Below are 12,767 nucleotides of genomic sequence, written 5' to 3' on the forward strand. Positions count from 1 at the left end.
GCCGCCCTTTCCGTCTTTTTGCAAGGAGTTGCCATGGAAATACAGAGACACACGCTAAACGTCTGATATATCAGATCTCGCTTTAATTAGAGGCTTTTGTCTGTGATATTCAATGAACCAAAACAGCAGGTAGAGTCAATTTCATAGTGAGGAATGCATCATTTTCACTGTATGTCTATGGGATTTTTTAATAATTCAAGAAAAAAAACATATGCGTAATCATTTTCCACTGGATTTATTTTTATCTTACCAAGAGCATGTGGAACAGATGGTGTAAAAACACTCATTAAATATGTGGTAACATGATTATTTAAGCAATTCGTTTTACACAAACAGAAACTGCGATAAACTGTTTTGTCCATAGAGTTTACGCAGAGTCAAATAAAGCAAATTATCTCAATAAATCTCTGGATTCCTCTGTTTTCATATTCTGTTATGAAGTACAAAAGCTGTTTTACTGTATTTGTTTGTTTCGATGTACTGGAGTATAATAGAATACAGTTCTTGAAGTTTACCGATAGGGCAGAGTCAAGATTAACTCTGTTCGTCTTCCTGTTTGAGTCGTTTTCGCAGGTGTTCGCCAATCGCCAATAAAGGGTTGGTCTTGAAGGCGGGATTTTTTAGGGCTTCTCTGAAGTGAGATGCTTCTGTCTCGCTGGAAAAAAAAAAATAAAAATAATTCGTTTGGCAATAAAAATTACAATGGTGAACAAGACGACCTGCTAAATTTACCTTACCTTAAATTTACCTTAGAAGGTAAATAATTGTATAAAAATATATTATATATATTTCCATTATAAAGATAATTAGGGAACTTTGTAAAACGCAGACTATTTTTTGCTTTGACATTTCAGTAAAATTACTTTTTTTTAAACAATTTTTACATTATCGAAATGTCATGTATATTAATACAGTCTTAAGAAGAAATTTTAGTAAAATCATTTTTATAAATGTTAAATTTTTCCAAAATTATTATTATTTTTGATTATTTCATTTAATTGTTTTGTTAAACTTTGTAGTGTTATGTGCATTTTGTGATCAGTTTTTGTTTTTTAAAAATGTATTTTTCACATTTTTATTAATTTTTTGGGCATTTTGTGATTTTGTTTGTATCAGTTTTTGATTTAACAAAATGAGAATTTTTGAAAAATTACTTTATTTCTTTATTTTTTTATTTAAATTTTAGTAACCTTTAGTATTTTGTTGTGCATTTTGTGACATATATTGGCAAATAGCTACAATAAAAAATTACTTTATTAATTTAATTTTAATTTTTGCTCAACATTTAGTGATTCATGTGTTTTTCTTTAAAACAGTTTTTGTTTTAACAAAATTAGAAATATTCCCATGGGAAATACCTAATTATAAAACTTTTAGTGATTTTTTTTAAAATCAGTTTTTGTTTTATGTTATATAGATTTTGCCTGGGCAAATAGCTAACATAAAATAAGTTTTTAAAAACATTTTTACAAAATTACATTTTTTTTATTTAAATTTTAGTTAAACCTTTAGTGATTTTTGTTGTGCAATGTGTTTTTTAAATCAGTTTTATGTTTTAACAAAATTAGAAATGTAGGGGGTTTTTTTTACAATTTTTAGTTTTTTTTTTTTTTTTTTTCATTTTTATAATTTCAATTTCACTATTTTTTTTTTAAATGTCTTTCACATTTTTATTTCCATTGTAGTTTTTTTTTAATACAAGTTAAACTGAATGAAAATTTGAAATGTTGCCTTGGCAAATAGCTAAAATAAACTGAATTTAAGGTTCTTTAGATTTAATTTTTTATTTTAAAGTTTATTTTATTTGAATTAATGAAAATATTTTTTTAATGGCAATTATGTTTGATAATTTATTTAAATAATTAAATTAAATAAGTAATTTATAATAAATTAAATGTTTAATACATTTTATACAATAACAATTTTATTATATTATATTATAATTTATATTAATAACAATGGTTTAATGATTCTATTTAAATTATATATTTTTAAATAATATACAATACTCAAATAATACTTAAGTAAAAATATATATATATGTGTATATGTGTGTTCAAATAAATGATTTAAATTGTTTGCAATTGAACAATTGCTGCATCTTATGCTTAATTCCTGTTTTTTGTAACATTATATACTATTTTACATAATAGTATATAACGTTACAAAAAACAGGAATTCTATCTCACATTACAAACTGTATTTATTTTTTCATATTTGTATTTTATGTATTTATTTATTTTTTAGGAACTCTGTGTTTAAATGTGTTAAATTGTCACAACAATAATGCAAAAAAAAAAAAATCGTAATATCCCTATAGGTTTTATATTCTTTGAGAGATTTTTGTGATTGAGGTTTTTGAGAGATTTTCCCATTAACCACTAGGTTTTTATACCAATTCTGGTGCTGAATGATTGATGAAATAAAACATGTGAAATCAAAATTAGCACAGTGTGGAAATGAAAGGGAAGCCATTATCTTACAGTAGTTTTCGTTTCTGGGCTGGTTTCATCTGGCTGTAGTTGGTGGTTTCTGGTTTCTTCTTAACCGGACTGTTGCGAGAAACAAGAACAAACAACTGTGTTTACATATAGAACCATTTATATTTATCATCATTAACTTAAAACAATAACATGTCAGAAAAAAGCTCAAGTGTTTTATATATAGCGATTTAGAGGCATGTTTGAAGATGCACTTTGAAGTTCTCCAGAGCACAGGCTTTGCTCACACAAGTGTTATTTATTACTCACGCAAGACAAAGCAAGATTTCACAACATACATCAAATGACTAACAAATAAAAACCACAAACAAACTGAGAAAACAGATTAATGTGGTTCGGATCAAAGCAACTAAACAGTTGTGAGAAACATTTTGGCTTTCAGAGTTTAGTGCGTTCTGCCAAATCCAATTCATCTACAAAACAGCGTGACTGCTGTCGACACGTGGCATGTTTAATCACTTAAGAAATACATTTAGAGCCTGTGTGTGCTATAAATATACTTTTTTTTTTACCATAATCTGACCAAAATATCTAAGCCTGAAATGTTTAGTGTTCTGTTTGTTGAAAAAACAAAAAACATTCATAAAACCTTTAAAAGTAAAAATGATCATTTTCGGTGAAAATTAAAAAAGTGAAAATTATTTTAATTAATTAAAAATTTCATTAATTAAAATAAAATAAACCATAACTCTAACAAACTTTATTTTAGCTGTTTGCCAAGGCAACATTTCTAATTTTCAAATTAAGTTTGTAAAAATGTAAAAAGAAAAAAAAAATACTTATTTTTAGCTATTTGCCAAGGCAAAATGTAAAAATGTAAAAAGAAAAACTTAGACTTATTTTAGTTATTTGCCAAGGTAACATTTCTAATTTTCATTCACTTTAACTTGTACTAAAAAAACAAAAACGGAAATAAATTTATAAAAATGTGAAAAAGACTTATAAAAAAAAGATTAAATGCACAACAGAAATTGTAAAAATAAAAATTCTAATAAAAAAGTAATTTTGTAAAAATGTAAAATGAACAAAAAATATTCGACTTATTTTATTTTAGCTATTTGCTAAGGCAATATTTGAAATAAAATGAAATTATAAAACGGTTTTAAAATGTTTTTTACAAAAATTTGTAAAAATGTAAAAACAACAACAACCTTAAACTCATTTTTATTTTATTATTTGCTGCAGCAACATTTCTAAGTTTTTTCAAAAATAATGATGTAAAAAAATTAATCACAAAATCAACAAAAATTAAAATGAAAAATAAATATAAAATATATAAATAAAAATCAATTTTAATTTATGACGAAATTTAATTGAAAAAAATACGATTTGAAAACGTTTTGTAAAAAAAAAGCTAGAAATTGGTATTTATATAAATGGCTTTTCCATATATATATATATATATATATATATATATATATATATATATGTGTGTGTTTTTTTACTTTTCAAAAAATATAAAAATTATTGAAAAATCAAAAAACAAATGCACAACAAAATCACTAAAAGGTTAACAAAAATTAAAATGAAAAATAAATATATTTATAAAAATACATTTTAATTCTAGATTTCATTGAAAAAAGAAATTGAAAAATTTCTAACGATTACGTTTTTCCCACAAGTTTTTAAAATCATATTTTTATACATTCCTTTTCCATACATAGATATCTTATTTAATAACTTTTTGAAAATGTAAAAATTGTAAAAAAAAAAAAAAAAAAAAAAAAAAAATTGTAAAAATGTAAAAAAAGAAAAAAAATTCACAAAATGCACAACTAAATTGAAATAAAAAATAAATGAAATATATATTTATTAAAATACATTGCAATTACATTTTATTGAAAAAAAAAATCTAGCTATTAAAATAATTTCCCCTAAATGTCTTAAAATTGTATAATATGTAACTTTTCAAAAATGTAGAAATTTAAAAAAATTATTTGTCAAAAGTAAAGAAAAAAAAAACATTTTATTTTAGCTATTCGTCTTTTCATTCATTTACTAAAAAAACTTACATGGAAATAAAAATTAATAAATATGTGATGGAAAAACAAACTGAATTAAAAAAAAATCACAATGCACAACAAAATCACTAAAAGTTTAACAAAAATTCAAATGAAACATAAATATAAAATATATTTCTAAAATACATTTTAATTCTACATTTCACTGAAAAATGAAATAAATAAAAAATAATATTAAAAACGGAATGAAAAAATTAATTGTTTTAATCAGGGATGTCCAAACTCGGTCCTGGAGGGCCAATGTCCTGCGAAGTTTAGCTCCAACTTCCCTTAACACACCTGCTGGGAAGTGTATAGCATGCCTAGTAAGAGCTTGATTAGCTGGTTCAGGTGTGTCTAATTGGGGTTGGAGCAAAACTCTGTAGGACACCGGCCCTCCAGAACCAAGTTTGGGCACCCCTGGTTTAAATTTACTGTAAATATTAAGTAAATTTATAGAACTCAAGAGGGTATAAAGAGAAAAAATATGTACACTAGCTTGCAAAAAATGAATAGAAAAAAGAGAAACAGCTGTTGAATGAAATCTGTTTGTACAAAGTGTTGTTTTGAGACTAATTCATGCCAGAAAATAAACACACATGCATAAATTATCACTGAGGATATGCCAGCATACACAACCAATATGCATGTGTGTAGTAATGAGAAAACTGAGGGCTCACGTTTTGTTTTTGCGCTGTGTGCTGCCAGGGGTTCTGAGAGACGGGAGGAGCTGGGAGAGTTCGGGAAGAGCGTCGGCCAGTGGTCTCATGTCGCCCACCACGGGAGTGGCCTTCCTCCGCGCCTGCGCCACCTGCTGCTCACGTGCCAGCTTGATCGCACTGATCTCTGGAGATGGCAGAGAGACAAACAAACTACAAATGAGAAAAGTGCTTTTCTGGTAACAATGAGCAGCAGACACACTTTCACAATGTGGGAAACAAAAGTGAAGTCATTTCCTCATCCTTTTTTGCTTGTCATTATCATCTAAAGGCATGGAAAGGAATAAAAAAATGATAAAAATAAATAAATACTAAAAAAAGAAAAGCTTAAAATAAGAGCTATAAAAAAACTAATAAAAAGAAATTGAAATAAAAAAAAATTATATATATGTGATTTATTTTAAGGCATAAAATAAAACGTGAAGCATTAAAACATTAAACTGTTTATATAAAAAGGGGATACAGGGAAAAATATGGAAAATAGTCAAATAAGACTTATAAAAAAAAAACCTGTAAAGAATTTGAAAAAGCATACAATAAAAAATAAGTATATATTAAAAGGATATTTGCCTTTATATCTTTTTTTAAAGGCATATAAAAGGCATAGAATAACTTTTTTTAGTCTATGAAATAAAAAATAAAGCATTAAATAAAACATTAAAATGTTTAAAATGAAAAGGTATATATATATATATAAATAACAAAATGGTATTAAGGAATTTAAAAAGCATAAAATGAATGAATGAATAAAAAAAACAAGCATAAACACAAAAAGATAAAAATGTGTTAAACAAGAGTATATATATATAAAAACTTTAAATAATTCAATTAAAATTTCTTAGAGTGAAAATAAAATAAAAAGGCATAAAATTTAAAATGTTACTTTAGTATTACCAATCTACCATCTTAGTTTTAACAAATATTTTAAAAAAGATAAAGATAAAAATGTGTACATAAATGGGTATACATTAAAAAGGTATAAAGTACCTAATATAAATTTCTGAAATTAAACATATAACATATGTCAAAAATACATTACAAAAAGCATAAAATAAAATCCAATACGTAACAAATAACTTTAAACCTAACCCTATACATACAACCAAAAAAAAAAAATCTCAATTTAATCTTGGCAAAGAATTAAACGAATAAATGTTTTAAACAACATCTAAAGAGACACATATCACAGTAAATTTACAGTAGGTCACACACACAATTTTAAAAAAATAAAAAAGTTGGTTTAAAAAGGTCAATTCATTCCAGTAGGCCTAAATCCAGTATGACTTCCTGTCCAGCTCACAGACAGAAAATAACTCCAGCAGGAACTGATGTCACCCAACCATCTACAACCAAAGCGAAGCTCTGAGACGGAAAGCAGGACACGCCAAGAGCTTCAGTCCAAAAGCAACAAAGTACATATAGGGAAGAAAAAAAACAGACACAGAAGCACTTCTTTGACAGAAGCACTACGTCTTTTTGCGAACACGAAAGAAATATAATTTTTCATCTCACGAGCGGCCATTTTGTTTGGTTCTCTGTATAGAAGTGTTACTGTAGACCATTTGTTAAAGGATAACTATTGCCAAAATGCAACCTGGGCTGTTTTTTTTTTTTACTGTAAACGAGACAAACTTATATCTAAAAGCATAATTACGACAAACGAGCCGTTTTTGAGATTGACCGTGATTTGGTTTTGTGGTCAGTGGCCGGTGAATGGGAGTACTAGGGGCATAACTTTGAGCGCATCAAAATCGATATTTTTACAACACTAAGAAGGCTCGACACACCATGACACTTTGCTCGAAGTATCGCCTGGGTCTCTACACATGAACTCCAGCATTGAGAACATTGTGTACACAGAGTTTACTAAAAAGAAAGGTTTTGAACAACTCACTTTCACTGTTTGAGTTTCCGCTCGCGGTCGTCTTGCCAGTCAAGAAGTGTCGATCTCCGAATGCGAATGAATGGACTCCATAGGACGAAATATTAGGCTTATATGAGGCTCTTTTTACAACTAGAAGTTTAATATTGTTTTTCACTTGCGACAAAACAACGAATTAGCTGTGCATTTATACGGAAATATGCTTTAGGAGCTATCCATCCTCGCATTCGGAGAACGACACCTCTTGAATGGCAAGACGACCGCGAGCGGAAACCCAAACAGTGAAAGTGAGTTGTTCAAAAACTTTCTTTTTAGTAAACTCTGTGTACTGTTACGTTCCTCGCATCTGCGCGATTTGCTTTGTGTATGTGCATGTGTTTTTGTGTGTGCAGGTGGCCCATTGGTGTAGTGATGGATCACGTGATTGCTGAACTTGGAGCCAGCTGATAAAAGGGCGGTGTTTTTGAAACATGGCGAGCTCATTCTAAGCGTGTGCGTCGAGGCGTGTGGAGCTCCGGATTCCAGTGCTACAATGGACCGCTAAATGTTTTCTTTTGATTTGTTTAGTGTCCGCATTCTGTTACCGTATCTTGGAGCGTAGGGGTGACCTGCCCTTTATTTTTGAATCATTTTTTGCGATGTGTTTTTGGTAAGGGAGGAAGGGAAGTTATTTGTAATTTTATTTTCTTTATTTACAGGTTATTTATATGATTTATTTTCTTAGTGGCTTTGTTTGTTATTTTGGCCTTGGGTCATCCTGAAACCAATGCTCCATTTCTTCATATATATTTTTCTTATCTAATTCTTTTTCATTAATAAATGATTTAACTTTATCATTTAGTGTTTGGTGATTTGTAGTATCTGGAATCCCGTCACTTACATGTGTGCGCGTCTGACCCCTAGACATCGGGTCATAACAAATGGGGGCTCGTCCTACGGTACGTATACCTTTTTTTCGTTTTGCTGGTGATTTTGTGAATGTTTGATTGGCAGTTTTGTCTTGTTTAGGGGGGAAATTATGGAGTTCAATGTTGATGAATTTCGGCAGAAGCCATCGCGTGAAGCTTTAGCTTTATGTCGTAAAGCCGATTTGTATTTGATTGCTGAGAGTTATGATATTCCAATAGTTAAAACCGCTCGAAAAAAAGATGTGCGTGAGGTCATATTAACCGTGTTGGTTCAACAAGGTGTATTACCAACAGCTGATTCTGTTCATGGTATTGGTATGAATGAGAACGAGGGCACGAGTGATGAAGAACAGGGAGCAGGCGGTGAGGTGTTGCACTCACTTTCTGGTTTGAGTACTACTGATTTACAACTTGCGATTCAGCTCAAACAGCTTGATTTGGAAGTTAAGCGGCAAGAGCACACTACGCAGTTGTTGCGTTTTAGGCAATGTGAGTTGGAGTTGCAGGCTGGTAAACGACCGCCTAGAACCACACCTGTTCTAGCTCAAGATGCCCGAGATTCTTATCAGACCTTAGATCATTCGTTCTCCGCTTCGCCCAATTCTTCTGATTTTGATGTGAGTAGACAAATTAACCTTGTGCCACCTTTTCGAGAGTCTGAAGTGGACTCGTATTTTGGTGCGTTTGAGCGCATCGCGACAGCTTTGAGATGGCCAAAAGAAGCGTGGTCTCTTTTGTTGCAATGTCGTTTGATTGGAAAGGCTCAGGAAATTTGTTCTTCTTTGTCGGTTGATGACAGTTTAAATTATGACAAGGTTAAATGTGCGGTTTTGAGAGCTTATGAGCTTGTCCCCGAAGCTTATCGCCAAAAGTTTCGCACGCATGTGAAATCTGCCAATCAAACATTCGTTGAGTACGCCCGTGAAAAGGGTGTTCTCTTTGATAAGTGGTGTCAGTCCAGCAAAACGAATAATTTTGAGCAGCTTCGTGAACTCGTTTTAATTGAGGATTTTAAGAATTCGTTGCCAGACAAAATTGTGGTCTATTTAAACGAGAAAAAGGTTTCTACTCTTGCCGAGGCCGCCGTGTGTGCCGATCAGTGTTGGGGTTAGTTACTCAAAAAAGTAATATATTACATATTACATATTACTGTCAAAAATAGTAATGCCTTACTTTACTTTATTACTCCCTGGAGAAAGTAACTAGTTATATTACTAGTTACTTTTTTTTTTCTTACACAAAAAACTGTTATTCTAAACAAAAAAGCATGACCTACTGCGTGCATCCAGTGCATACGCGATCTCATAAAGCTCTTATAACACAATGGATATTATGCACAATTAATCTTTCATAAAGGTCTACGTGTGTTGTGATTCGTAAGCACGCAATATTCAGCACTGTTCAAAACTTTTGAGCAGTGAGTGAATTCTATCTTAAACACCATTGATTGGCGATGCGTTCCAAAAATCAGCAGATGGCTACATTGCTCATGCTGCAAACAAGTTTTAAATCGAAACTGCTTATTCTTGCTCTTACTAATCATATATGTTGTTCTTGCTGCTTTTGTACAATAGATGAATAACATTTTTTTTTTTTTTTTTTTAGATATTTTATGTTTAGATATTTCTATATTGCGGGAGTCCCGCGAATCATTTTATTTTCCCGCATCCCGCACACACACACACACACACACACACACACACACACACACACACACACACACGAGTCTCTACCCGCCCGCACCAGCACACGCACTTGTCCATCAAGTTTTGTCCCGCGCCGCACTCTGTTGCGTTGGGTCCCGCGGGTTTGCAGGTCTCTATTTGCAAGTGCCGCTCTGCTGCTGGCTGCCGGGTGTCGACCAATCGGTGATGGTAATTTAATGATACCTCGTGCCAAACCCAGACCAATCACTGTTCCATTCACGCCCCCCTCCCCTTCCCTTCTGTTCTCTGTGTTGTCGTGTGCCTTGTGTGTGATGAAGGTGCTACTGGCAAATGTAACGCAAGTAACTAGCTCGGGAAAACTGTAATAATATTACAATTTTCAGACGAGTAATGCCTTACACTACTAGTTACTGAAAAAAGTAATATTATTACAGTAACGCGTTACTTTGTAACGCGTTACACCCAACACTGGTGCCGATGAATTTGTTCTAACGCACAAAAATGTGTTTTTAACTTCTGGCCGGCGTGAACCGTTTCATCTTACGAATTCGGACAAGAATTTGAAGACTTCAAAGTTATCGAAGTCATTAGAACCATCTGATGCGCGTGAATGTTTTTATTGTCACGAGGTTGGGCACTTGATTGCTGTATGCCCCACTTTGAAGAAGAAAAATAAGTTGAAACAAACAAAAAGTGTTGGTTTCGTACGAACTGTCAGTCAGACATCACAGCCAAAAATTGATAATGTGTTTGAACCTTTTGTTGGGCAGGGTATGATTTCCTTAACCGGTTTATCGAAGGATCAAGTTCCTATTACCTTGTTGCGTGATACTGGAACCGCGCAGTCTTTTATTTTACAAAGCGCGTTGCCCTTTTCGAAGGAAACGTATTGTGGGTCGAATGTATTAGTTCAAGGCATTGAGATGGGAATTGTGAAGGTCCCTTTACACAGGTTGCACCTTCAATCTAAACTAGTAACTGGTTTTGTGAAGGTAGCGGTGCGATCTGAGTTACCTATAGAGGGAATTTCCATGATTATTGGGAATGACTTGGCAGGTGGAAAGGTCCATCTCCTTCCCGAAGTCGTGGATAATCCGTTCGATGAACCTCCGGTTTTTAATAAAGATCCCGCGGCAGTGTTGACTGTATTCCCTGCCTGTGCTATCACTCGAGCTCAGTCACGAAAATTCCCTACTGTTGTTGATCTTTCTGATAGTTTTTTGATGGATGGAGACGCACTTGATTCTGTTTTCTTGCAGCCTGAAGTGTCTGATTTGAAGTCGCTGTCCCCTGGCACTGATGCTGAAAGTAATTCCATTGATGTGTTATTGTCCGTCGATCGTAAGTCCTTTATCGTTGAACAAGCACGAGATCCGTCACTTTCTCATTGTAAGGAGGTCGCTGTCACGAGAGAGGTAATTGAAACTAAATCAATTGGTTATTTCTTTGAAGACGGAGTTTTAATGCGCAAATGGACGCCGTCTGTGGCAGATGAGTCAGGGTGTGACATGATTTTTCAAATTGTAGTTCCTGAATGTTTTCGAGAACAGGTATTGTCTGTTGCTCATGATAAGGGTGCTGGTCACCTGGGTGTAGCTAAGACACGTTATCGCGTGATGCGTCATTTTTTTTGGCCTGGTATTAACTCGGATGTGTCGAAGTTCTGCCGATCTTGCCATACATGTCAGATGGTTGGAAAACCCAACCAGGTTATTTCTCCGGCGCCACTTAAACCAATTCCTGTTATAGGTGAGCCATTTGACCGTATTGTTTTAGATTGTGTAGGACCCCTACCGAAAACAAAATCTGGTTATACCTATTTGCTCACGCTGATGTGCGCTGCGACTCGCTTTCCTGAGGCTATACCAATTCGTTCGTTGAGAGCGAGAACGATTGTTAAAGCTCTTGTTGGATTTTTTTCAACATTTGGCCTTCCGAGAGTCGTTCAGACTGACCAAGGAACGAACTTTATGTCACGTGTGTTCAATCAGATTTTAACTCAGTTGCACATTAAGCATATTGTTTCAAGTCCATATCACCCGGAATCTCAAGGAAGTCTGGAGAGATTTCACCAGACTTTAAAGACCATGTTACGCACTTATTGTACTGAGTCAGAGAAGGAGTGGGATGAGGGTCTGCCATTGCTTTTGTTTGCGGTGAGAGAAACTGTCCAGGAGTCTCTCGGTTTTAGTCCCGCAGAGTTAGTTTTTGCGCACACGGTGCGTGGACCGCTTAAGCTTTTGAAAGAAAATTGGTTGTCTGAACAGCATTCTGTCGTTAACGTGTTGGACTATGTTAGTTCTTTTAGGGAACGTCTTCACAGAGCTTGTGAGCTTGCTCAGTCAGCTCTGTCGGATGCGCAGTCCAAAATGAAAGAACATTTTGATAAACGCGCAACCGCTCGTTCGTTTGAGAAGGGAGACAAAGTTTTGGTTTTGTTACCTCTTCTTGGCTCTGCGTTGCAGGCAAAGTTTTCAGGACCTTATGTGGTGGAGCGAAAACTCAGCGACACGGATTACATCATTCGCACTCCTGATCGACAGCGAAAAACTCGAGTGTGCCACATAAACATGATCAAGCGCTATGTTGTGCGAGGAGAGGAAAAAGAGTCAAAAAGCTCTATTATTCCTTCCGCTTCTATCTCGGTGGTGCCATTGTCCCGTACTGATGATGATGATGATGAGCTGTGTTTGCGAAGTATGCCCACATCCAGTGTTAGACTGAATAACTCTGCAGTCTTGTCTGATTTGAACTCACACTTGTTGCACTTAAGTGACGTTCAGAGTGCAGACGTTGTGAAATTAATTAATTCATTTTTGTGTTTATTTTCTGACGTTCCAACACAGACTACTGTTGTTAAACACGATATTGAGGTATATGATCATCCACCTATTAAACAGAATGCATATCGTGTGAACCCAGCTAAACAAAAGATCATTGAGTCTGAGGTGAAATATCTTGTGGAGAATGGTTTGGCTGTGTCCAGTTCGAGCGCTTGGAGTTCGCCCTGCTTGCTGGTTCCGAAGCCCGATGGAACGCATCGTTTTTGCACTGACTACCGTAAGGTAAATGCGATTACAAAGCCTGATT

General features: G+C 33.5%; 1 protein-coding gene across 1 annotated transcript in view; it reads right to left on the minus strand.

Moving 5' to 3' along the window:
• Positions 1-219: 219 nt before the first annotated feature.
• The window catches only part of LOC141338293 (ribosome biogenesis protein SLX9 homolog), a 31,470-nt gene continuing 18,922 nt past the window's right edge, over positions 220-12,767 (minus strand). The window contains exons 4-6 of the mRNA XM_073843833.1: positions 5,182-5,347; positions 2,484-2,552; positions 220-655 (exon numbers count right to left, since the gene is read on the minus strand). Coding sequence (XP_073699934.1) covers positions 535-655; positions 2,484-2,552; positions 5,182-5,347 — 356 coding nt within the window. The 3' untranslated portion in view covers positions 220-534. The remainder of the gene's footprint in view (positions 656-2,483; positions 2,553-5,181; positions 5,348-12,767) is intronic.

This window comes from Garra rufa, chromosome 7, assembly GCF_049309525.1.
Source record: "Garra rufa chromosome 7, GarRuf1.0, whole genome shotgun sequence".
NCBI lineage: Eukaryota > Metazoa > Chordata > Actinopteri > Cypriniformes > Cyprinidae > Garra > Garra rufa.